This window comes from Lycorma delicatula, chromosome 9, assembly GCF_047948215.1.
Source record: "Lycorma delicatula isolate Av1 chromosome 9, ASM4794821v1, whole genome shotgun sequence".
NCBI classification, from domain to species: Eukaryota; Metazoa; Arthropoda; class Insecta; order Hemiptera; family Fulgoridae; genus Lycorma; species Lycorma delicatula.
Window position 1 is genome coordinate 33489030 of NC_134463.1, and position 27676 is coordinate 33516705.

General features: G+C 31.6%; 1 protein-coding gene across 1 annotated transcript in view; it reads left to right on the plus strand.

The window, feature by feature from the left end:
• l(2)k05819 (transmembrane protein 94-like protein l(2)k05819) overlaps positions 1-27676 on the plus strand; it is a 116505-nt gene that overhangs the window by 1846 nt on the left and 86983 nt on the right. The window contains exons 3-7 of the mRNA XM_075374755.1: positions 8774-8908; positions 13699-13835; positions 17815-18008; positions 23037-23309; positions 27151-27372. Of these exons, the coding sequence (XP_075230870.1) occupies positions 8774-8908; positions 13699-13835; positions 17815-18008; positions 23037-23309; positions 27151-27372 (961 nt within the window). The remainder of the gene's footprint in view (positions 1-8773; positions 8909-13698; positions 13836-17814; positions 18009-23036; positions 23310-27150; positions 27373-27676) is intronic.

Below are 27676 nucleotides of genomic sequence, written 5' to 3' on the forward strand. Positions count from 1 at the left end.
TTTAGGCTCATTATTTCTTACTTTCACGGAGGTAAGAGGATTACATTTATACGACGTGTACCCACCTCATCACAGTTGAAAGATGGCAACGACTCCTGGTCATAAGATCCTGTGACAAGCAAGAGATTTTCCCTAGTCCTGCTTGCGCTCTTTTCAGAGCAAGGACCGTAATCTGTGGTTTCGTGCCGTACGTTTATGTATTGCACCCAGTCAGTCCAGTGGCGGCCAAGAGGTACAAAGAGTGACAGAGGAATAAAGAAGCTCCGTGGCTCGCAACGGACAGTTGTCACATTGAACCCACGATCAGTTGTGGGTTTGCCAGAGTTCTTTGTAGGAAGGAAGACAGTGAGCATGTCTTGACCTCATGGTAGTGAGGCTAGGGTATCTCTGGTCATGCTAAAGGACCAGCTGGTAGTTAGGCCTGGGCGAAGAGGAGAGTGGAAATTTCACCATTCCCCTCATGTTCAGAGAGTGAGATCTCTGAGGTAGATGAAGGGATTTCCAACCGGGAAGTTAGACACAGCCCGTTGGTTGAAGATTTTCTGGCTGCTCAGGGTAAACCTGGCAGTTCATATGCGTTAGCTGCAGTGCATCAAAGTATAGACAGTCTTCTACACTTTGTCGAAGGTCCCTTCAGCGTCAGCGCGGGAGCGAGAAGCAGAATATTGCCATGTTATGGCATGTCAAGGGTGTTCTGTCTGCTGTGGCAGATGGTTTTGAGAAGTTGGCCTCCAAGCCTGCGGAGGTCAAGGTAGTTCAGGTCCTGATGTCTGCGTCAAGGCAGCAGAAGCGATACGCTGATGTTGTCAAAGATAAGCAAGAGGCTAGTCAAACCTCAAAGCAGTCCGAGGTTATTTTTGTAAATAAGCCTGAGGGGTCTACTAAGACTGTAGATAACTCAAGGAGGATTTCCAGGTTGCTCTTCACAGGGACCGGAAAAAGCTTAAGATCAGGGAAATTAAAGAGACCAGCAAGGGTCTGGTAGTGGTTGTGAATGACAAGGAGACAGTCCAAGTCATCTCGGAGTCTCCTGAGGTAAAGAAGCTTGAGGTTAAGGTCGACCCGAAGCAAAAGTGTAGGCCCCGGGTCATAGTCTACAACATTGACCGACGGCTATCCGATGAGGAGGTTCTGTCTCGTTAGGGAGCCGAATACCAAACTGGATGAGGCTGCCTTCAGGAAAGAGTGGAGGCTACTCTTCAAGACTGGTAAGCGAGATGCCCAGCAGTATCACAGCGTGTTTGAACTTGGTGCTGGTCTCCTTAAAAAGTTTGTGTCTGAGAGTAGGTTGTATGTTGATCTAAAATCCTGTAGGGTTAAGGAGTATGTGGATGTACAAAGGTGCTTCAAGTGCTGTCGTTTTGGCCACAGAGCCAAATTCTGTAAGTATGCGCAGATTGTGGCAAGGAAAGTCACAAGCGCAACAACTATCCGCAGAAAGCCGAGGCTCCATCGTTCGTCAACTGTAGAAGGTTGCACAAAGATTCTAAGCATTTGGTCAACAGTAAGGAGAGTGGCTGTTACTTACGTGCAGTAGAATTGTATTTCAATTCCTTGGATAGTTAGTATCCTTCGTTGAAGCTTGGTGTTTGTACGCAGAGTTAGGAAATTTGTTAAATTCCGAGACTTGTGAGTCTCGGGATTGTTTCTGCAATGCTCATCACAAGCTGGGTGATCTGTCTCAGATCATTTGTTGTCTGTTTTATGATATCATGATCCATCTCCTTTCTCATGCAGAGGGCTGTAGGTTTATTTCTTGCGACGCCAAATCACTTCTTTGGCAACAGATTCTTCTTTGGTAAGACTCTATTCGCAGAGTCGCTTTTGAATCGGACAAGAGTGCATCTATCCTTTATCTTTGTTAGTCTCAGTCTTCTACTGGGTTGCTGTACTTTTTGATTGTGTGGACCTGGTGGAGTTTTAGTTTTCTCCCTGTGGTTTTTACTGCTGTTGTTCTGCTTTACTAGCTTACTGCTCTCTAACCTGCGTTGGCGTTTGTCCTGTTTATGACTACCTTGTCCTGTTTAGGATCTCAGGTGGCTAGGGCTCCACTGAGGCAGTTGAATTGGCCAGAGGTAGGCGTGCTAGGCACCGTGCCTCAGTTAGATTAGCTAAGTTTCAATGGTGTCAGGGGGAGTTTACTCTTCTGGGTGTTATCACTAACTTGTCATGGTGTTTTGATCGAATTGCAGTGCACACTTATTATGGGGGTATTATGTTAAATGTTGGTTGCGATCAACATAGTGCTAATCTGAGCGGTCCAGACCTGGGACCTCTTTGGGACTTTAGTTTATGCTGGGTGCACTCCAATCACTTAATTTATCAATATGTTGTGGCAATTTAGGCTGAATTTGCTGTTTGATATGCTGTTGTGGCATACTTGTTGTAATTGTATGTACTGTTGGTACTTATATAGTTTAGGGCTTATTAGTAGTGATAGGCGCGGGGTCTTCAATCTTCCACATGTAGGCTTTTAGCTTAGTTCCTGAGGGCTACATGGTAGTATTAGGTGTCTGATTGACTGGGTCGAATTTACTGATGTAGATGTCCCTCGGGGCATCTGCATCAGTGGCATCTCACAAGGCCGGACTGAACACTGTGGAATGTGATTAGTTTGAGGGCAAAAGATGATCTTAGATTAAGCTGCTCTTGGCTAGGAACGGAGTACGTGGTGTAGCAACCAGACACGCTACGAGGAGGTATTTTCTCCCCTCAGGGGGGAATTGAGATGGCTTGGCAGGGGGACTCTGCCCCCTTGACCCCCCCCTTTGTGTTCATTAAACTCATGCTTGTGAGAATAATAATAAATAAAAATTAAAACCTTTTTAATTTATAAACTATAAGTGTACTGAAATTTCTTCACAGCAACAGTTTGGTCAGTACATGCCTTAACTTAACCCTCCAGGTTGGTCTAGTGGTGTGTGTGCATCATTGCACATTGACTGATTTCAAAATCAAGAGTACTAAGGTTCAAATCCTAGTAAACACACTTACTTAAGGATTTGAATACCAGATAATGGAAACCAGTGTTCTTTGGTGGTTGGGTTTCAATTAACCATACATCTCAGGAATGATCGACCTGAGACTACAAGACTGCACTTTATTTACATTCACACATATCATCTTCTGAAGTAATACCTTACGGTGGTTCCAGAGGCTAAACAGAAAAAGAAAAAGCCTTAACTCTTGAGTGAGTGAGCTAAGAATGTGAGTTTCAAAACAGTTGGCCTCCATCTTAAAAATACTAGTTATAACTCGTTACTTGTACTTTGTACAGGTAAAAATGTATTTTGCTTAATTCGTATAGTTACCCAACAAACACCACTAGGAAGTGAATATACTTTGTTCTTTTCCCTCTTAATTACTTTTATTTTATGTTTCCTTAGTCAAGTAAATGGAGGCAGATGGCAGCCAGTCACGTCGTACATACACTAGTAACAACAGGCTTGTTGGTTGTGCCATACACTGTCACATCCCTTAAAAAATCAAAATTAAAAACCCCTAAAATGGTTTTCAGTTATTTATCTGAAGAGTATTTGCAAGCCCCAATCTACTGAATATCTGTTTAGTGTAACTGGAAGTAGGAAAAATTTGTAAGCATTGTTCAAATTATTTTTACTTTTCTTCACCACTTGAAAATTGAATTTTGAAAAATTTAGAAATGGTTTTTTGATATTTATATGAAAATTTCACACACACCAAAATTCAAGTTGATATCTTATCTTCATTTGTTACTGAGAAATTAAAAAAAATAGCTTGGTTTAAAAAAAAATGCAAAATCCATTTTAACCATTTAAACTTGCAATTTCAAAAAATCTAGAAATTAATTTTTAGATATTCACGTGAACATTACATAAGCCAAAAATCAAGCTGATATCAAGGAAAAATTGCCATTTTCCTAAGGATATTTTATGTTTAGTTTTACAAGTAGAATTCAAAAAAGTAAACCATTTTAGAAACATTCTGTAAATATGTCACTTTTTTACAGGATCCACAATTTTGAGTTGATAAATGTACCAATCCATCCAATTTCTTGTAATGAAGACTGTTTTTCATGAAGCTTATTCTAAATGATTGATTGAAATAATAAATTAATAGTGATAAACAATGTAACTGGTCAGTTCCATTGGCTGCTAGATAAGCTGATCTTTTGTTCAATTCCCATCTAGTGTCTGGCATCTTATCTCTATTTACACCCCCATCTTCATCATTAAAATATGTATAGAAGGTCAAAATAATTATTTAATGTAATAAAAATATAGTTTATTCAAAATAATTATTTAATGTAATAAAAATATAATTTATTCTTTTAGTTTTTTATACATTTGTATATTTTTGTAGTAATTCTGTACAAATTTAAATCATGGATGCCAAGAAATAGGTTGGGAAGTATCATCATATGAGTAGAGTTGTTTAAATCATTGCTGAGAGGATCATTAGAAAATGCAAAAAAATAGAGGTTAAAAAAGAATAGAGATTATAGATGAGAAAGGGGAAATGGGCGTTATTAGTAACTCAAGAGTTTTTCCAGGAGTAGAGAAGGATGAAGACAAATGTGATGCAAAAGACATGCCTAAGACAGATAACTGATTGATAATGATAATATTTTATAAATGTGCTTAACATTTTTTCAAGTTGGAAAAACTAAACTTGTTGAATTTGACCTGTTGTTGTTGTTAATTTTGGTCAAATTACATTTATCTCATTACTTCGTAGAACCTGCCCCTCCATAGAAGTTTCCAGTACCCAAGTATTTAAATGTGAACAATTGACTAAATACATCCAATAAATTTTTCAGTGTATTTAATAGAAATAAACAATCCCTGCTCATTAAAATTGTGTATTATTAATTCATTGTTTCTGAATTTTATTTATTACAAAATGCTTAGCATATGCAATATTACTAAATAAATCGTATAAAATTATAAAGACGTTGGTAATATGCAGTACAATCAATAGCAAGGGATCAACAGTCCTTGTATAGCACATTTAAATAAAAAAAAATTAAGGTGTTTTCTGTCGCCCCTAGTTTATTTCACAACACTTGTCTGTTACATTAACGGGTTACTGCTTAGAATGTTCAATAAGTCATTGATTAAAGATTCTTTGCCTCGGCAAATTCTTACCAAATCTTGGATTTAATTCATATGCTTTCAATACTGAATGTTCACAAAAAATCTCTGTTAAAAAATATGTATTAAAGATAGATTATGTAATTAAATTCAGCTTCTTTTATTTATGTGTATTAGTTAACAGTTATAACAAAATTATATCCTGACTTTATTTAACAGGCAAATGTAAACAAAGTTTTAAATAATTTTAATAACAGTTAAAGTAGTTATTTACAATTATTATTATTTACTACTATTTTTTTATCTTTTTGAAGATTCAGTTCTTCATTATTGAAAAAAAAAATTATTATAAAAAAATTCCTTTGTCCCGTCATTATTAATTACTGTTTATTTTAGATTACTGATTAATTCTACACTTTATCCTGACAATGCCCTGTATTATAATTCCCTTCATAACTTAGCTCCAAATACCAAATCAAAGCAGAAATAGAGAACTGTAAATAATTGAGTTCCAAATACCAAATCAAAGCAGAAATAGTTCTGCTGAAGGAAGTTACCATGTTACTTCATTCATATTTAGACTTTACTTGTACAACATATTAATGAATAAGAAACCATAAACAGTACCATATAAAGTAGATGAAAATTTTCAACTTAAAGGTTATTTACTTTTAAAACTATCCTGTTGAGGTGTAGCTGATTAAAAATATTTGGTTAGTTAAACGATTTGTCGTTAAGCATAATACAGAAAAACTAGATTTGACATTGAATGACATTTTTGTTATTTGGAACCATGAACATATAAAAAAGTACAAAAGTCATCGTTACTACAGGAATATGTAATAGACAATACTGTCAAATATATTTTTATAAATTTGGCGATATTGGATGTGTGCTTTTGTTGGTTAACAAATTAATTGAACTTTGAGTTATCAAAACAAGATCATAGTTAAATTTAAAATGATATTTTCTTCCATTCAATTAACTAATGTTTTAAATAATAATTCAATTAATAATTTAATTAATTGTAATAGAAATTGTACTTTTAATGGCTAAAAATTAAAAAAAATTAGATTAAAATTTAATGTTGTATCATTGTCAAATATATTTATTTACCAATAACGATGCAGCAAGTCTCTTTCCCCTCTGTTTTTTATTACCATGTTGTATGAGTAGTACTGTTAGAGTTGGTAAACTGAATTCCTCATAATCTGACTATTTCTGACATATTCTAAAACACAAAATAATATCTCTGAATGCAGCATCCTAAAATGTATTTAGAATAGTTTTAGCATGTGACTGCCATGCATTATTTTCAAACATTTCCATTCAGGCTAACAAATCTTTAATTAATTAATTAATGTGAAAATACTAAAATAATACATAGTAACAGTGTATCATAAATAAATGATCCCAATTATTTCCATAAAATAAGCATTAAAATCCTTTAATCATTATCAAAATGTATGATGTTTAAATAAACTAATATTCTTTGGAGCCTCGATTTCTAGTTGAATTATATCACTGCATTATTATTGTATTAGTACATGGTTTGAGAATAAATGTTGGTATCCTCAAGTAGATTTCCTATTTATAAAGTGCCTCATTGCAGCCAATTTGTTAAAAAAATTTAAATTCTGGTTTCTAAATACATGAAAATATGTATTCAGAAGAACATGCTAAATCAGTTATTCTACTACAAAATAAGTAATAATATAGTCTCAAAAATGTCAGAAAACTGGCTTATGAATTTTTTACTTTTTTCTAATATGTGTAGATGTATACATTTTTTAATATTTTTTAAATTTAAAATTTCTAGCTTGTTCAATTTGGTATCTAGTTTATTTACTTCAGAAAATCAGTTAGTCATTCCTACATGTATCTGTTGTGAAATCTAGAGCCCTACTGATACTTTTTTTAAAATAAATAATTATAGATTTTATGATACAATGAAATTTAGTGCTTTAGGGGAATCAAATGGTTTAAATTATAGGAAAAAAGAACGTGAAGAAAATTCTTACTTGAAGACGGACTTGGTCATATAGTCACATACATTTAGGCATCCAAGATTAACCATTTAAAAACCCAGTTATTTATTTGTCTAAATAATGTACATTCTATTTAAACATTGCTAATAATATGCATGCCTTTATTAATTCTTTAGTTAAGCTCTTATTTAAAATAAAAGAAGTAATTAAATTACTGCACTGTTATGTAATATTTGGAGCATTGCTTTCTGATTTGAGGCTTTTTAAATATTATTTTTTATTAATATTTGACTTTTTGGATTTAAAAATTGTTTGTTTTCATACAAATGAAAAATTTTGATGTTGGAAACATTTTCTTTACTGTAATTTAATTGAATGTTAAAACTTTGAACTTGCTACATCATTGTCTATGAGGAAGATGAGGTAATAAGTAGTAGATGGAAAAATGCCAATCCCTTAACAGGAATCAAACTCAAGATCACTTAATCTAGAAATTAGCATACTTTTTCAGTATTCTATTAATTTTATGTAAAAGTCGTTTAAAAGAACTTAAGCATTTTATTAATTTTTAGATTGTAAAGTTTTGCTTAGCATTGTCCAAATAAACAACAGAAAAAAGGCAATGCCAGTGTTTAATCATTTTTTTTAATAAGAAATCACCATCTAGACAGGTGTTTAGTTATTTATATTTAAAAATACTTCTTTATCTATTAAGTAAAACAGGAAAAGTGGTTTTTATGTGTAAGAAGGAAGTAAATTGCCTTTCCTTGATAGCATTTTGATGATTTATCATTATAATAACTAGGCAGGGCATGTATATTTAAAATATAAACTAAATAAACAAAATGTTTGGAAAAATCATATTAATTACCAACCAGGTAGAAAAGATGTTTGTAATTATTGAAAGTTATGAATCAAATAATACAAAAGTATGTTTAATATTAATTTTAATAAAGGTGATTGATAAAATAACTCCTAAATATGCAACAATAAAAATAAAATTGTAAAATTGAGGAATTTTTCCTCATTTCAAAAATAAAACAGACTTATTTCCTGAAGAATTATTTAAACTTTGAATTATACAAATGTCATTTATAAATTGTTACTTCTAGCTAATTAACATAAATCTACATGTTTTTAATTGATAACAATCTACGTAAAATTAAACTTGTAATAACCAGAAAACAAGTTAGAAAATTTACAGATTAATCCACAGAAATATAAAGATAGTAATTCAAAAATGATAGTAATAGAGACAATGATTTCAAAATAAATAATATATTTAAACAGCAATTTAATGAAATAAATTTTTTTATAGAAATTAAATTTAACAATTTAGAATAAATACTTTTAATCAGTGCCTTTAAATGAATTGTGACAATAATATAAATAAAATCATTGAAGATAAAATTATAGATATTGAAATAATACTATGTAACTTGAAAAGTGAAGACAAAGATAAAATAGTTATGGCATGTCACAGATTGTATAAAATGAATTAAAGTCAAATTAAAATATAATATATACAATTAAGAGAACAAAAAATAAAAATTAAATGCCAACCCCTATGATGGAGTGGTAGTGTCTCACTTGCCTTTCATTCAGAATTTTGCTGATAAAAATCACAGTCAGACCCTAATTATTTGTATATGAAATATACTAACATTTGAACAGTCATAAAATATATATTAATTTATGTATGTTGTAATATAGGTGGCAGTGGATCTACGATGCTACTTTTCATTCTGGCGAAAATTCATTATTATGTTGGGTATCAAATTCAATATTAATAATCTGTGCTCTTACATTAATATCTATTTCATTCATTAGTACTGACTACAATTTCAGGTAACATTATTTCCTTTTTATGTTTTCATTGTAACTTGTTATTTTCAGAACATTGTAATTAAGTCAAGTTATGAGATAACGCTAATAATGTAAGTTTATAATGTAAACATGCTTCAACATTTTACGCAACTTATTTTTTAGTTGAGTATATTGTATAAATGCTAGATTAAAAAATTTTAATTTTTGAGTTCAATTCTGAATATTGAGGTAACTTTGGAATCCTAAGGTTCCAATGGCTGGCTGCAGCCTTTCTATTAACTATGTAAGGTTTGTCTTGTAAAGAAACAATCTTTTAAATAAAAATTCACCTATCTTTTGCAACTATTCATCCTTGCTTCATTTAAATCACTCCCTTCATTTTATGTTAAATATTGTCTGTGATTTTTCCTTTATTAGAAAAATTTGTGGAATGGTAGTTTTGGGATGGTACACTGGGATTCTATTAAGAAAATTTGCATTTTAGTATTATTCAGTAATCCTATTAGTAATTAGTTAATCCTTCAGTATAATTTTCAAATTAGCGAAAAACAATTGGTGATAGAGCAATGAGTAACAAACACTAAATAATGTGTATGTGAGTGTCTGGATTGTCAGATTTGGAGAAACTGTCTTGGATTATTATTGTTCTGTTTTTTGTTTGTGCCTATTAACTTTGTCATAATTTTTCATCTACTGTAGAAATAGTTAAATTATTGTAAGAACAAGTAATTTTTCTGATTTCTTTTTTAATTTTATATTTTTTGATATCATGAATAAGTCAGCTTCTTCAAGTGGCATCTCTTTTCAGGAGGTTTGCAATCATAATAGCTATTTTGACCTTTGAGTAGGCAGCTCGGAATAGTTCAGTGGATGTTGCACAGAACCATTCCCTCAGATTGCGCAACCATGAAATTCTGTGCCTCCCAATGTTATGCCTGCCCACTATCTCTCCCTGCATGATCAACTGGAGCTACTCGAACTTCTCTCCCCTCATTACGTGACCTAGATACTGTAATTTCCTTGTTTGTACTTCAAATGTAATCTTGAATTGTTTATTCATATTCTTTAGTACCTTGATGTTTGACATCTTATCCTTCCAAGATATCCTTAGCATGTGTCTGTAGCACCACATTTTAAAGGTCGCCAGCTTTTTCATGTGTAGTTTTTTCAATGTCCATGCCTCCATTGCATATAGCAACACAGGAAATGCATATCATTTTATTATTCTAGCCCGCAGATATAATCTGATCTGCCAATCACCCAAGAAAGTACGTATTTTGAGAAATGAATAAGTAATCATCAACAATTGAAGTTTGCCTAAAAATGTTTTCACTATTTTTACATTTCAGTCTAGCTTAATCCTGACTTATGAATGCCCTTCTCTTTGTGGTACTTTTATTAAATACTGGTACCACCATTATTTGTTCTCTTCAGATAGGTAGTTTTTTGAAAGAATGTTTTTATTCATTGTTAATTTACAGACTACTACATTTGTCAGTGTAAAGATAACAGAAATTTTACTTGCTGATTGCTACATGGGGAATTCAGCAAAGCAGAATTCCATGTGGTGCCTGTGTTTTTAATGCTACTATTTCAGCGACCACCACAAGCATTCAATTGTTTGATTATGATAATTGCTGTGAGAATCAGCAAAATTGTATCGATGAAAGTACCACAGTGTGTTTGAAAGTATGCTAGTAAATAATTTAAAAAAAAAAAAATTTTACTCTTTAAATAAAATTTCAACATATGGGACCCATAATGATTGTTTTTCCTACCTCCTTGACTAATTGTAACAAATATTATATGTCATCAATAACCTGTATTCAGTTATCACACAAAATTTAATAAAAATCCAGTCTTAAGATACCTAGCAAAACAGTAACTGTTAGAAAAAGCCAAAATTAGGTTTATTATCCCCCCACTTCTGAATGAGATTCCTCAAATACATAACCAAAGTGACAGTGATTTGATGGAATCATCTAATAAGTACAAGGATGTAATGTTGAGTCCAGAAATAACCAAAAAAGAAAGAAGGTTTTGGCTTCATTCTTTATGAGGGTTTGAATAAGATCAAACACTATTTGAAAATATCTTAGTTGTTGGACATTTTGAGATACGTGACCCATAAGGTCTGCATTTTCTTGTCCCTTAGACCAATTATGACCATAATTAAGTAACTTAAATGCCCCATACTCAGAAATAATCATGTCAAATTTCACTTAAATTGGCCCATCCAGTTGAGATATTAAGCCAAAAACAGACCAACATAAATTCGTAAATATGTATTTACGAATCATTTAAAAAAATAAAACTGTATTTTTTGGTTAGAGGGAGGTCATGAAACCTCAAGATTAGCTTCCTTTTCCTTAATACAGAGTGATCAACTCAAGATGGCCGCCTTTAGGATCTCGGAAACTAGTTTTATGAGAAACTTTAAATAGGAAACTATCCATAGATTTTTCTCTACATTAAAAATACAGTATTACCATTTTTGAAATCTTCACCTATTTTATAATATGGCCAACAACTTCATTATTTCAAACAGAAACATCATGTTTTTATTGCATTTTTTGATAGAAAGTATTATTTGAAGATATTTTTATTCTTTGATATTTTTCCCTAAACACAGCAGTTATGGAGCTACAGGCTGACAGTTGTAAAATCAAATATGGTGGCCGTCTCTATTATCTTAAATGGAAACCTGACGTATTAGTACCTGATTGTCAAATAATATTTTCAAAGTTTGAAAATTAAATAAAGTGAAAAATAAAGTAAAGGTAAGATTAAAAAGACTTTTACCTCTAATACTGTGGTTTTAGTTTTATTTATTAGGAAGGAAGAATTACAATAGAATTGCAGTGTCAGTTATGAAATTTTCAAAATGGCCACCATTATGAAAAATGCATGCAGTCACTCTCCTGAAAACTTCATAACTTTTGACTGTGTGTTGTGATGGATGTTGTACAAATTTTGACTACATAAGCTGTTATTTCTTACATTGAAGCATACCAAGATGTGCAGAACTGATCTTTCATGTATCTTCATAGAAAGTAATCTACCAGGGAAAGAACTGGCCTTCTTGTGGCCAAGCAATAGCTCCTTGGTTATTAACAATTCACCAGTTTTGGAATCGAGCATATAAAAATTCTTTTACCTTGCCTTAGTTGTATGCTTGAGCTCCATCTTGTTGAAAGTACATTTGCATTCACAACAAGTTCATTTTTTTTTGCTTTATGAAATTCACTACAGAAACTCGAAGCTTGTGCAAAGGAATAGAAATTGTAATTTTTGTAGCGTATGAAAAATTGCCATGCTTTACCAGGATCTGAACCCAGACCTCCGGATGAAAGGCCGAGATGCTACCACTCGTGTCATGGATGCCAGCAATTTGTCAAGTCATCAATAAATGGCAGTAGAACATCTTTCAGCAATTTACGGTTTTGAGCTCCCTTAAGAGTTCCCTTGTAGAAATGCATGGCCAAAATTTGATTGTTGACGGCACACCAGCAGTTTATGGAAAATTTTACTTGATTGTATCTTTCTCTGACAGTAAATGAATTTTCTTGTGATCAATAATGTTTTTTTTTTTTCAGTTGTGCATTCCATTACTGGAGAAATTGGTTTTATCACACCAAATAATATTAGACAAAAGATTAGAATAATCTAGAACCTTTTTTGCAATCCAGATGCTGAGAATTAAAGCCTTCTTCCTTTATCACCAGGCATTATAGTGTGGAGAACTGCAGGTTTAGGATATGCATGGTGTTGTGCTTCTGCAACATATTTTCTACTGAACCATAAGATACCAGGTAGCAGTTACACTGCTTCCCTTAAGGAAAGCTGTATGATATACATCACAGACGTCCAGAATATCGGTCGCAATATTTTTTGTAACAACACTTTTGAAAAGACCCATTCATAGATTTCTGATTAATCCTGAAGATAGTTAATTGGATGGATGTCTAGCAGTATATTGCTGCTATACATACATTGATGTTGAATTTCTGATAATTAGAAAATAAATTTCCAGCTTTTCCAGTTTTTTGTTATTATCAAATTGCAGTATTAAAACAATAATTACATAAAAAAACTGATAAACAAACACCAACACAAATAAAGATTATTAAAAACCAAAGCATTTATTAAATTCTTAACAATTCAAAGAAGTAATGAATTAGGCGACATATTAACAATCAGTGGGTGTACTGTTAAATTCAAGAAATTTTTCAACAATGTAAAAAACAGCTGATAGGTATTTAGTATTAAAATTATATTTATTATTTTTAAGATTAAATGTCAGCCCATAGCTCTGTAACAGCTGCGTTTAGAGAAAAATACCCAAGAATCAAAATATCTAAATACTGTTTTCTTCCCAAAAATGCAATAAAAACATGAGGGTTTTATTTGAAATGATGAAGCTGGCCGCCATATTGGAAAAAGAGTGAAGATTTCAAAAATGATAATACTGTATTTTTAATGTAGGGAAAATGTAGAGAAGGTTCCCCATTTAAAGTTTCTCATAGGACTTAGTTTCTGAGATTCCAATGTTGGCCATCTTGAGTTGATCACTTTATATAGTATACTGCATAAATTTTCAGTGTAATTATATAATCAGGGAAGTAATAATATTACTCTAGATTAAATATTGGTCTACCTGAGAGAATTGAAAGTTGCACCTTCTTTTATTACAAATGTAATATCTGTATATTAAGTTAGAATAGAATATCTAATATGTTAATGTTAGTAAGTTTTTAAATGTTTTTATTTTATATTTTCATTTGCTCCATAAATGATAATTCTTTTTACAGGTTTGACTATGCTGGTTTATACGGTGTTATTTTATTGCTGTTGGTAATTGCTAATGTTTGTGTAGTTCTATGGGATAGTTATCTTTCTCATACGGAAATATTTATCAGTATTAAACGCTCACTGTCATTTATATCAGGTGAGTTAAGCACAATATTCCTTGTCAGTTTAAGTTTGTTACTTCGTAGTTGAAATTTATCTTTTATTAACTTCTAGTTTAGTTTAAAAATCATTATATATAAAAAAAAAAGTTGTAATAAATTTTTGTTTGAAGTAAAAAAAAAATTAATTTACAACTCAGAACTTGTGTTAAGAGTTACATAACATAATTTATTGGAACTATTTAAATGCTTTCTGAAGCACAGACTTCAATGAACAGTTCTCAGCTCTTGCTAGACCCTATCGTAGATCTTAGAGTATTAATATCTGTAAGTAGTATTTTGTTTAAAACTTGTGTTCTAATTTTATTTAAGGAAGGATTAGGAATTACTTTTTTAGCTTATTGAAATACTGGGTGTTTCTAAAAGGATGCAACCCTAATATTAAGAATGGAGAAGTCACGCATAGGTAAATTTTATTTTTTCCTTCATGTCAGTTGGCAACACTGTACTCAAGGTTAGCCGCTTGTAACAGTTGAAATGTCCTTTTATGCATTAGTGCTATATTAGTTTAAATTCATCTCTTTGTGTTAACTATGTCATTTTCCAAGGATGGGTATGTGTTTATTATTGAGACTTATTGCGCATAAATCTTACAAATGAGTGAAAGACGAGCGTCGGATAAAATTTCCTAAATCTTCAGTTCCTAATAAATCGACAATGTTGCATTTGATTAATAAATTTTGTGAGACTGGGAGTGTTCATGATTGGAAAAGCACATGTTGACCATTACTGTTAACAGTAGAAGTTTTGGAGGATGTGAAAGAACATTTGACTCGCTCACCCAGAAAATCGCTCAGAAAGTTATCTTCACTGGATGGGTTTTCACTATCTACAGCTTTCAGGGCTACTAAAAAATGACATTGCATGCTTATTGCATTAGTGTCATTCAAGAACTGAAAGAAGTAGATCATGGAAAACATTTACAGTATTGTTATTGGTTTCGTTCTCTTGTTGATGAGAATGGTATTGAAATTTTGGATCATGTTTATTTCAGCGGTGAGGCATGGTTTTACTTGGATGGCTACATTAACAGCCAAAACTGCTGAATATGGAGTGCTGAAAATCCTCGCGTGTTTCATGAATGAACATTGCATGCATGTAAAATTGGTGTTTGGTGTGCAATCTCCCGGCATTGTGTAATAGGACCTTTAATTTTTGACAAATATGTAGGTGGTGTGATTTATTGCAACTTAATTGAGTAGTTTATTACCATGTTAGATGTACATGAACGAGAATGTCTGTTCCAGCAGAATAACACATGTCATACTGCTAATAAAATGTTGGATATGTTATGAGAATTTTTTGGCCATCGTTTGATATCAAAAGGATTGTGGCCTCCAAGATCCCCAGATCTTGCACTAGCAGACTTTTTCCTTTGGGGGTATTTAAAAAGTTTAGTTTTTTAAACAGTTCTCATATACTTAATGAATTGAAGGCTAACATTGAAAGTGATATTTCAAACATTACGAAAAGTGGTTACAAATGTTATGAAACATGTGCAAACCTGCATTGGGATCACTGGAAATCATTTTGAACATCTGTTGTAAAGTTATTAAAAGTAGTTTGAATATTATTGTATAAGTATTTTATTACCATTAATATTTTTGTAATAAATTCACGTCGTCAAACAAAGGGGGGGTTGTATTTTTTTTGAAACACCTGTTAGTAAGCTTGTTAAACTTAGTATGTAGCCACCAGATAGGAAGCAAAGGTTTCAGTTTGGGCTACCAAATCATACATTTTTTTTCTACTTGCACACCTCAGTATCTTAGCAGTCCTTGACATCCTCTGTGTGACCTAACAGGGTTTGACCTACCTGTAGGTTTAGGTCAGTGAAATTGGGAAGAGGGATCACCGAGAAGAAGAAAGGTGGATGATACTAAAGACAATTTATTCATAGTGGAAAATTATCTTTCATAAGGTTAATTCTTTCATACTTAGGAAAATTATTCAATAATTAATAAATACTTTGACAAAAGTATCAACAATTAAATTAATGTACTTCTACCATATATAGACATGCAGTATTTTTAATTGGTCATGAAGATAATCTCTGAACATCATTTTTAGCAGGGTAAATCCATTTGAAGTGACCCAAGGGTGGTTGCTTGACCAGTTCAAAAAAAATTGAAACATACCCATTTGTTTCCTATATGTCTCAGGACCTATAAACTATTTTTTTTTTTTTTTTTAATTTTTAATTTAAGCAGTTTACCTGTGGTAGCCATTTTTGTTACAGTGTTAGATTTTTACAGTATTTTCAACTAATTTCACGTAAAACAATGGAAGAACAATGTTCCATAGGAATTTATGTGAATGAAAGGTTTCATGAAACAGTGTATGGTACAGTGCCAAAGAACTCATTAAAATTTGTGAGTTTAGTGATGAAAACCAATAACTTATTTTTTTACGTGTTAATTCAGATGTCACTAGTGTTTGTAAATATCATGAAAAAATGTTTTTGTCAAAATTCAGTCACCTGTATGGACAGTTCTGTTGTGACCCTTTGAGAACTCATAAAAAAATAGATAAGAAAAACTTAAGACAAATAACATTAGAGCAAGCTCTTAAAGAACACATTTTTCCAAATTTAAATTTAGTTCCTGTAAAGACTCTTTGTGTTAATTGTTTCAAAAGTATTTCTTCTCAGCAGAACTAAGAACTATATGAATGTGAAGACCAAGAGCAATACATTGCCCTGCACCACATTATTGAACAATTGGATGTTGCTTGTAGCATTTTGGGTGTATTACCTCCATTAAAATTGAAAAAAATTAAACATTGATCAAAGGCCATTAGCATTCAAATTTAAAATAAATAAGGAATCTGAAAAATAATGAACTTTCATTGCTACAAAAACAGGATATTTCATTGAAAAATAATTAAAATTTTGCTACAATTTATTTTTTCTTTGATCGTGTTTACTAAAATAAATCAATATAAAAATAAAAATTAATTCTTGAAAAAAGATATAGGCTATTCATTGAAATCTCAGTTTGGGTAAGTTTTTCAAGCATTTTTGAATCAAAATTGTATTAGGTTACTGGTATTGATTGGTTAAGTTAATATAAATTACCACCTATCAATAATTTAAAAAAAAAAACCTTTAAAAATATTGAAAATATCAACTTCCAACAAGATAGGGGCTAAATATAAAAAATGTAAAGTGCAAAGAAGACAAGAAACCCCCTTGGAGCACTTATTTAGTGAGTCAAAATGGTATCGCTTTTAATAGGTTTTCATGATTTTTGAGATGTTATAACTTTTTTATTAGTACAATACAGAATAAACTTTTTCATTTGCCATAAACATGTACAAAAACACTGCAAGTTGTGCAAATTCCAGATTTTTATCACCAGCCCCATCAGAGTTATTTTAAGCCAAAATTTGAATTTAAAAAAAAAAAAATTAGTTTTCAAAAATTAATAAAACTTTAGGGATAAGTATATCACCATTAATATTATTTATGGTAAAACTGCTAACATATAGTTACACATACAAAAATAATTCAAACTGTGTATGCCATCTCTGCCTCTTGAAAAACATTACCAAAAGTGAAATTTCACTTTTCAACTTTATGTTCAACTTATTGGTAATTTTCTCATAAACCACTGGATATATCTTTTACCCTGAGAAAATGTGAATAAATTGCTTTTTATTTCATCCTTCCAGGACCAATAGTTTTTTAGTTATGATTTTTTCCATAAACCCTTACAATCACAAAAATAGGTGTACGCACCATAACAAAAATGGCCGCTACAGGTAAACTGCTTAAATAAAAAAATGTAGGAAATAAGTGGGTAAGTTTAAATTTTTTTGGAATTGGGCAAGCAACCAGCTTATTGTTTTTTGGGACACTTCGAATGGATTGACCCAATATTGAATGATTATTTTTGTTTACTCATTAATATTTTAGTTATTATTTCTTTATTTTAAGTTTTGTTTTCTTGTTTCTAGATATATCAACAAAGTGTTGTTGGAAACCAGAAAATTATCCACATTTGTGTTCACCTTATTCACCATGCATTACTTTGCAGTGGACATATCGTGATGGTTCATTAGTTAATTTACCATGGTCTTTGTTAGTGGAAGGGGATTTAGTATCAATTAGACCTGGACAACCTGCACCAGGACACTGTATACCAATTTCAGTTAGTATTTTTATGTTAGTTTCTGAGTACATAAGTCTTTGATCTGATCAGTACATTAAAATAAATTATATAATTCACCTCTAATAAGTTTTCTCTTGCTGATATTGATACATATTTTATATTTACATTACAAAAATTGTATTGAATAATAACCATTTAAATCAATTTTTTTGTGTTAAAATATTGTTTATAAAAAATAGTTTTCTTATATTTTCCATCTGCCAAATTTGATTAATTAAAAACCCTAGACCCCTCACCCACTATAAACATTATAATTTTTATTTCTTATATATGAGATATTTTATTTTGGAGGTTAACTTTCTTTTCCTGATCTTCAATCCATTTATTATGATAAAAGAATTAAAAATATCTATAATTATTTTAAAAAAAATCAAATATTATAAAACAAATAGGAAAACAATGAAGTAATAAAACAAAGTATTCACGGACACAAGAACTAACTAAAATCAAATCACCAGAAAATAAACTATGCCGAGTTAAAGAAAAAAATCATCATAATTCTATAACAAGCAGAAAAAAGTATAAAAAAAACTGACTTAAATTTTCAACTCAAAATAGAAATAACCAAACAAATTTCAGAAAATAAATTTAATCTAGGACACACACAAAAAAGTTACTGATACAGGTTTTACTCGTAGTTTTGATCATCGATTATACTATGTAAATGTGTTTTGAATGTAATGTTTATTTTTGTATTTCATAAATTTTTTATCTGTTTTTGTAGTTAAATTTTTTATTTAGGACTTATAGTCTTCATATTGTTATAACACATCTGAAAAGCAAGAGAGTTTTAAACATTCAGTATATTGAGTTTGTCTCTGTGTTAAGTGATTAGGATTGAATTTAAATATATTGTTATTCATTGCTAAGGGAAAATTTCCTGTTTTATTCTAAACAGGAAATATAATCTACGATAGATTATGTTAGGTGTGTATGTTTCAAATAAGATTGCATTACTGTGTGTCCCATAGCATGTAGACATTTTTCATTGTATCAAAGACAATAAATAGCATAGATTCATAGAGAATAGAAAGTAATGTCAAGAAGTATGAATCAGCCAAAAGTCTGATGAGAAAAAAAATCATATATAAAATCCCTCTCAAGCAACATCATGTTTTGTATGAAAGAACTTACATTAAATTATTGCATAACAAGTTAACCTTGATGGATCACCAAATAATTTTATGTCCAATGTAAATTGAAAAAAGTTAATAAAATTTATTAATAAATTTTAAAATTGTTTTTTCATCTTTTACGACCGTTTAGAATCACTTAAGTCAGTTCATTATGCAAGTCTCTTCAAATGGATTGTTTGGGCCTTGCGGTCCTCCCAATACTTTTTCATAAACTTCAATCTCCATTATCTTTCTGTTGTTGAAAATGTTCATGTTGTGAGTTTCTTTCTTGTTAGTGTGAAGCAAGTGTTTTTGTCCTTGATTTTTTCGTTTAATTTTATCTTGTCTGTAGTAGTGTTTTGTCCTTGATTTTTTCGTTTAATTTTATCTTGTCTGTAGTAGTGTCTTCAGGTGTAAGGCAAAATTTCCTTTAGATCTTCTCTTATTTCTCTGATTCATCTGCATTCTGTCTTTGTGTTTTTGGAGTTGAGATTGTACTGTACCAACTGTTTCAGAAGTCTTGAATCTTGCATTCTCTTGATGTGTCCAAAAAATCCAAGTCTTCTCTTATGCATGGTAGCAGTGATGTGTTCTAACTCTTTGTACATCACTTTTTTAGGCATGATCCATCACTGTCTGTCTTTCTTATAATTGTTATTGATGCAGGTTCTTCCAGTTCTTTTGATTTTCTGGAATCTGTTGGTCTTTGTTCGTTCAAATGAAAGTGTTTCTGCTATAAAGTGACTTCAGTTTTATAACTGTTGCAGTGTCTTAATTTTGCGTTTATGGGTAGACTTTTTAGTAGTTATTTTTTGCTAGTTTGTTTGTTCCTGTTTGGATTTAGGTTTTTTCATTTAGGTTGTTTGTTATTATTTCTCTGAGGTATTTAAATTGGTTTACTATTTTGACTTTATTACCATTTACATTTACTTCTTTTTTGTTGGTTTTTGGGCTATAATTTCTGTCTTCGAAAGATATTTTGAGCCCAATTTTATTTGCAATGTTTTGAGGTTCCATAATATCTTGTGTTATATTTTATGTTTTAGCTTCATTGATGTCATTTGCTAGCAGTGCCAAATTGTTGGCAAAACCAAGGCAGTTTGTTTTGATTTTTTGGACTATTTTTATTTTTGGAGGACTTTGTGAGCCATTCCCTATTACCATTTCTAGAGCGTAGTTGAGTAGTAGCAGTGAGAATCCAATGTCTTGATGCAGTTCTGTTTTGATCTCAAATGGTTCCAAGAGTTTGTCTTAATTTCACTTTTAATTTTGAGTTTATGAAGGTCAGTTCTATCGTTATTAATTTGGGATGTAGTCTTAGGTGTCTTAGAATCTTTAGTAAGGATTCTCTGTGGATGCAATCATGTGCTTTTTTGAAATCTGCAATTATTATCACCATGTATCTGCTTCTTTTTCTGTTGTAATCTATTATTAGCTTGAGACTCATGATCTGGTCTGGACAGCTTCTCCAGGGTTTGAAACCTCCCTGGTATTCTAGTTCTTTCTCGAGTTGTGATTGTGACCTGATCCTGTTGAGGATGATTCTTGAAAGAATTTTGTATGTTGTGTCTAGAAGTGAGATTTCCCTGTAGTTGTTAGGGTCTGTTTTGTTTGCTTTTTTATGTAGCGGGTGGATGAGGTCTGTCATCCATTGTTCTGGTAGTTCTTTGATGAAGATGTTGTTGGAGGGTGTTTTTGCCGGTTTTCCTGCAAGTTTCCAAATCTCTACTAAGATGTGATCCCCTGCCGCTTTGTAATTCTTCATCTCACCAAGTATCTGGTAGATTTCTTTTATTGTGGGAAGTTTGATTTTTTCCGTTGATGTTGTCATTGGGGTGCTGTTGTTGAAGTTTGGGAGTTTTATATCGGTTCTTTGCAATTTAGGAGTTTGTTGAAATATTTAGCTAGGATATCTGTGTTGTCTTTATTGTTATGGGCCAGAGTATAGTTTTCATCCTGCATTAGTTGGGTTGGGGGTTTGCATTTTTAGAGTTGTTTTTTGAAGGTTTTTTGGTAGTGATTTTGCATTTTGTTGAATTCTTCTATTGATTTCAGTGTATCTTTATGGTGTTGTCTTATTATTTTCATTAGGGCTTAGATGGTTTCTTTTCATTGTTTTATTAGATCTTGGAAAGATGTTTCTTATTTTTGGGATCAGTGAATAATCATGCTTGATGTCTTCTCCACTGTTTCATCGCACTCACTGTTTCACCATTGATGCTTTTTATGGGTTTTTATTGGGGCCAATTCTTCTGCAGTTTGTTTAAGGTTGTTGACTAGGTCTTCAAGTTTATCCCTGATTGTTATTTTTTCAGTTGTTTTTTGGTAATTTTCATTCTTGATTATATGGGTATGGTATTATATATGGTTATTATATATGGTATTTTATTTTAGTTTTAGAGGCTTGGTTTTGTTGCTTTCTTTGGGGAATGAATTTAATTTTAATTTTGACAAGTGGTGTTATATTGATTAATGAAGTAGCTTTTACATAATTTTGTTACATTAATGAAAGTATAGTAATGTTTTAAATCAGAAAATAATTGAGTGGGCAAGTATATTGAATTTCACTGAGACTATTAAACATAATGCTGATAATAATAATAAACACAAAGTCAGATAAAGCTGAACTGAACATTGATCCATGAATAGCTCCTCATCAGAAATTGTAAAGAATGACTCGAGAACAGATTCAGAGTTCCTAATGGGATTATTTTGCTCAATTCTGTAAGGAATATGAAACATGAGTGGAATTGTGAAATGACAAATAATTTATGTGAACAAATTATTTGGTGATGATATTTGTGGAGGATATTCATAATCCCATTACAGTAACTAAATTTTTTGGCATGTTTACTCAACTTACTACTTTTGATTTAATAATGTTTAACCTGAATCTGGAATGAAGTAGGTATTTACAGCTGGTCTTATATATCTTTAATACCCCCCCCCCCCCCGCGCGAATAGAAGTAACACGAGTTGTTTTTTAGTGGACCACCCAGCTAGAAATTAGTACAGAACTGTTTTAGCATTTTTTATTTAAAGATTTTCTGTCTGTAACAATACGTTTTGCCTATTCAATCAAAACCCATAACAGTAATGTTAAAATTGTGTCTTTATTGACATCATATTTTCACAGATAATTTCATTTTAACATCATAACAAAATATTATAACAGTTACTTTCCAATACTTTTTTATGACCATGATATTTTTTATAAACCTTTTACTTCCAAGAGTGGAAACTAAAAGAATAGATTAGCAAATTAGGCTATCACATGTGTTTCATATTTGTTATTGCTTAACATTAATTAATTACTCAAATTAATATTGTTAATTGACAAAGATTCTGTATCTACTGTAAAGTTCTTAATATTTTTACCAGATAACATATACGTGTAACATTCGTGATGTTATTATAATTAGGGAAATATCTACAAAAATCTTATTTTTGGATTAGCTTATTGAGTTTGAAATCTAACATATACTTCATAATTAATCTAACAACTTAAAATGAAACAAAAACATTGAATTTTGTCTATAATACGGATTTGAATTGTAAAATTAGTCATAATAGTAGTAAGAACAACAGTAAAATATCAAGCATTATTACTGTGTTACATCAGTTTCATAAGAAATCAAATTATGTACATTTATGATGAAATATTCTAGAATTAAAAGTTATATTTATTTTTATTTATTATGAAATGAAATACTAAATTAAATAGGTCATTTCACTAATTAATGTATTTTGTCTTTATTGTTTCTTGTAGACATTGTAATTTTCAGAAAAAAGTAGGTACTACATCATTAATGAGTTAATAAACTGTATTTGTAGTATAGGTGCAGAAAATTTTTTTTACTAAGTTTAATTTTCATTGTTATTTATGTTAAAGAAAGACAGCCCGGAGTTACAGGCTGGTCAGGTATATTCACCCGTACCAGTTGATGGGACTACAGGTATGGGAGGAGGTGGTTCTGGTAAATTGTCTGCTCGTTCACCATTAACCAATAAACTTTATAAATTACTTGAGACACCATATCTACGTAATTTACAAACCATTTTAAATGATTCTGGTTCAACTTCACGTCCTGTTACTTTTCATAATCGTGCTCGTAAACTTTTAATGCATAATTGTGTTGAACAACTTGGAATACCCCTTTTATTGGTAAATATTTTAATGTTATTTCTAATTTTTTTATATTAAAATTAGTATTTTGTCTTAAGTATATAATACTCGGCTGCACTGGTGGAAGATGACTGATGCCGACCCAACACTGCGGGGCTCTTGTGGCCACCACTGCCACACTGTAGTGGGGATCTAACTGCTTCTGAGGGAAATCTTGTTTTGATTTCAGTGAACAAGTTGCAGCTCCCTGGCTACAGTCGAGTCGACATCACTGGAGACCAGCTTCCAGACTCAACAGCTCTTCTCAGAGCTAACGCAAAAATGGCCCCTTTCAGGGCTCCACTCCAGAAACCTCAAACAGTCCTTTTCAGGGCTATCACAAGGTTTTAAATTGCAATGTGCCATCGAAGTCATTTGGCGACAATAGTTCTTTTCAGGGCTATCATAAGGTTTTAAAATACGGCCATTGAAGCCATTCGGCGACAATATATATGTATTTACACATACCTAAGTTACAGATAGATGAAAGATTTATAAATAAAAGTAAAGCATTTCTTGGAAAGTGGAATTTTTTTTTTTAATTCTGTTTAATAAAATAATTTAAAAGAAAAAAAAATTATGCCAATGAAATGTTAAATTTTACATGGTTCCCATAGGCAGGAAAAGTTAGGAAATATAAACTAAGTCAGGAGTTTTAGAAAAAAAATTAGGAAAACTCAGAAAAAATTGCAAAAAAATCAGAGAATTGCATTTTTGTTACCGAGTTAAGATTATATTATTAATAAAATATTTTTTAAGTAATGCCAAAATATATTTGATATACTGTCCTGGCATTGGGAAGTGGCGATCCTATTGCCCAGCACATTGCAACAATGTGCATCAAGCAGCTTGTCCTGTTCTTACTTACATTCCTTAACTATTCTTTTATATTAAAGCAGGAATATTCCATATAATAGTTAATTTTTTCACTGGTGAAGTTTTAACAAAACATTATCATTGAAAAATTTAAAGGTTGTTTAAAATTTTAGAAGAAGAATTTTTGGAATTTTTTTCAAACCACCATGAATTTTTTTTTGTATTTTAGGTAATTAATTGCTTTTAAATGGCATCTGTAAAGATTCTGTTTAATGACCAGTGGTTAGATATAAACTTACACCCAATGTGTATCATGATTTTGGACTGGGCAATATGGCCAAAAGGGAGTGTGTGTAATGAACATTTTGTATTGGACAATGTGGGCCAAAAGGGAGTGGCTTCACACAGTAAAGGAAAGCAGCATACTGAAGTAATTAAAATAAGGAATTCTCAGCCTTCACTGAAAAATTTTTTCTTCCAGTGGAACTTCAACTCAGCAGACTAAAGCTTTGATCAACAGTTGTGAGAACGGTGGTTGTGATACATCCCTTTGTTCTTTGCCTGGATCTTTTGGTCAGAGTAATAGCATTTCAGCAACAAATGATACATTTGAATCCTCGACTTTATTTATGCAAATGACAACACAATTACTTATCTTTTTATATAAAGATAATTTTTCTAAGGTATAGATTATTTAGGTTCTCAATGTTGTACAAAATACGAGGTGCGACAATAAAGCAATGAGACTGATGTGAAAAAAAAAGTTGCTTATCGTTTTAGTTATGTTTAGTGTTGTCTCCTTCAAAGTAGTTCCCCTCTGATTGCACACACTTAATCCAGCGCTTCTGCCATTGATGGTAACATTTCTGGAACTCATCTTCTGTAATATCCTCCAAGACCCTCGTCACAGCTTTTTGGGCATCTTGTGTTGTTTGAAAATGGTGTCTCTTGACCGCCATTTTGAGTCTTTGAAATAGAAAAAAGTCGCACAGAGCGATATCTGGTGAATAAGGTGGCTGTGGTAGTACTGAAATTTATTTTGAGGTTAAAAATTGCTGTACTGACAGAGCAGTATGGGATGGTGCATTATCGTGATGCAGACTACAATTATCAGCAATGTTGGCACCGACACGAAGAACTCGTTTACGAAGTCTTTCTAAAATTTCTTTGTAAAAATATTGGTTAACTGTTTGTCCAGGAGGCAACACTCTTTATGAACAATTCCCTTGGAATCAAAGAAGCACACAAGCATGCATTTCACTTTTGACTTTGACATGCGAGCTTTTTTTGGTCTGGGTGATCCCTTGAGCACCATTGCGAACTTTGGCGTTTTGTCTCTGGATCGTATTGAAAAACCACCCTTCATCACCAGTGATAACACAGCTCAACAAATCTGGATTGATTTCCGTTTACTCTAACAGATCGGCTGCCACATTTTTCTGTGTTTCTCGCTGTTGTTGTGGGAGATTTTTGGGGACCATTTTTGCACAACTCTTTCTCATACCAAACTCTTCAGTTAATATTAGACGAACCGTTTCTCGATTGATGTTGAGTTCTTCTGCAATCATTTTCACGGATAATCTTCGATCAGATCGTACGATTTCACGCACCCTGGTCAAGTTGACATCTGTTTGTGAGGTTGATGGTCGTCCACTGCGGTCTTCATCTTCAACATTCGTTCTGCCTTCACTAAAAATTTTATGCCACCGAAAAACTTGAGCTCTTGTCATAACCTCCTCTCCAAAAGCCTTCTGAAGCTTACCATAAGTTGTCGTCGTGTTTTCACCCAATTTAACGCAAAAAGAAATGGCATACCGTTGCGCAATATTTTGCGGTTTCATTTCTGTGACGAGAGACACAAACACGTGTTCACTTGTTACAGCACAACTCACGACTGAGCAGTTGCATCAATGTGCCGCTTGGACTAGAAGTAGCTTATAGACCAAGGTCAAAGATGGTGTGCCTATGCAAGCTGCAGGGTTGCTACATCTTGCAAAGAAAAATCAGTCTCTTTACTTTATTGTCACACCTTGTATGTTATCTTAAGGTTCATTTGAAGATATTGGTGCAACTTTTAAAATTATATTTCCTGATAGTTATATAGCTTCAAAATTCTGGCTTGGAGCTACTAAATGCTCTTATGTCATTATTCATGGCCTTACTTTATACTTTGATACCATTCCGTAAGTACATAGAATAATAATGACACAAAATATTTTTCAAATAAATGTTAGTAATGTTTTTTCTGTATAAAATAAGGTTTTCTATTTTAGTTTCTTATCTGTATTACTTTTAGTCACAGTGATTTTAGTTTTCCTGTAGTTGCAATCATACATATATTCTTTGTTAAATTTAAATGTTTGTTTTTTAGCATTTTTATGTAAACCAAGTTATTAAATATTGTTTTTTTGTTTACTTTGCAAACTAATGTAGGCTAGTTTTTGTGAAAGTTTTTAGCAATCTTAGGTGCAAACCAATTATTTTTAAAAATTGCTTTAGTTCATATTTCTTACTATGTTACTCTTAAGTTACCATGATGTTCATTTTTACAACAATATCCAAAAACCTATTGGATATTGTTGTTTTTTTGTACTTTGCAGTGCAATTTATTGAAACAATTTATCACAAAAAATAGCCTAATTTTAGATGTAAAAAACTTTAAAAAATAATTTAATAATAAATAATAAAAAAAGCCATGAGTTGGGTAGCTGTGGAGTAGTGGAGGCTGCACAGAAAATAAAATATATATTTGCAGAGTAAATGGTAGTTGCATAACATTGTGGAGTCGGGAAATTTTTACTAAATTGGTCAGTAAAAGTCAGGAAAAATGAATCTTAAATTCAGTGGGAACCCTGTTTTAATTATTTACAATATTTTTTATTGACCTTTATATAGGTATAGTTTCAATTGATTTGCTATCAGTTGTAAGTGCAGAACAAACAGGATTAGTGTTTTTAGGTTAATGTTTTGTGAGTAAATTGATCCTAAGGTGTATGTTTATATATTATTCTTTTATTTTTTTCAGATTTGTATAATTAGTGTAAATGCAATGCGTTACATATATTTGAAAAAGTGGGTTGGTTCTGGAACATGGTTAGACATGTTTGTGATAATACCAATAACTGTAATTCTTCCATTGTTACCGTTAATTTTTCCTATGGTATGGGTATTGCTGACATGTTATGGTAATTCTATTATGTCTGCTGCTATTCTTCAACAAAAAACAAATCATTGTGAAATGAAACAAGTAAGTGTACATTATAGTAAACAATAATTTTTTTCAATTCTATTAATATGAATTATCCTATGTATGTATGCTATAAAATTTCTGCCTGTTCTGATTATTACTGATGTAAATTCATAAATTGCTGAGAAAAACTCTGATTGATGTTTGGTTTCTTCTAAATTATTAAGTTATTTGCTTTCAAGAACGAGCTGTGGTAGAAGCCCGTTGATGAATGGTAGTAAAAAATATTAATATAAAAACAAAATTCATTTTCTTATTTTAAAAAGTAAACAAGTAAGGTGTATAATAAATCAAATATCCAGTA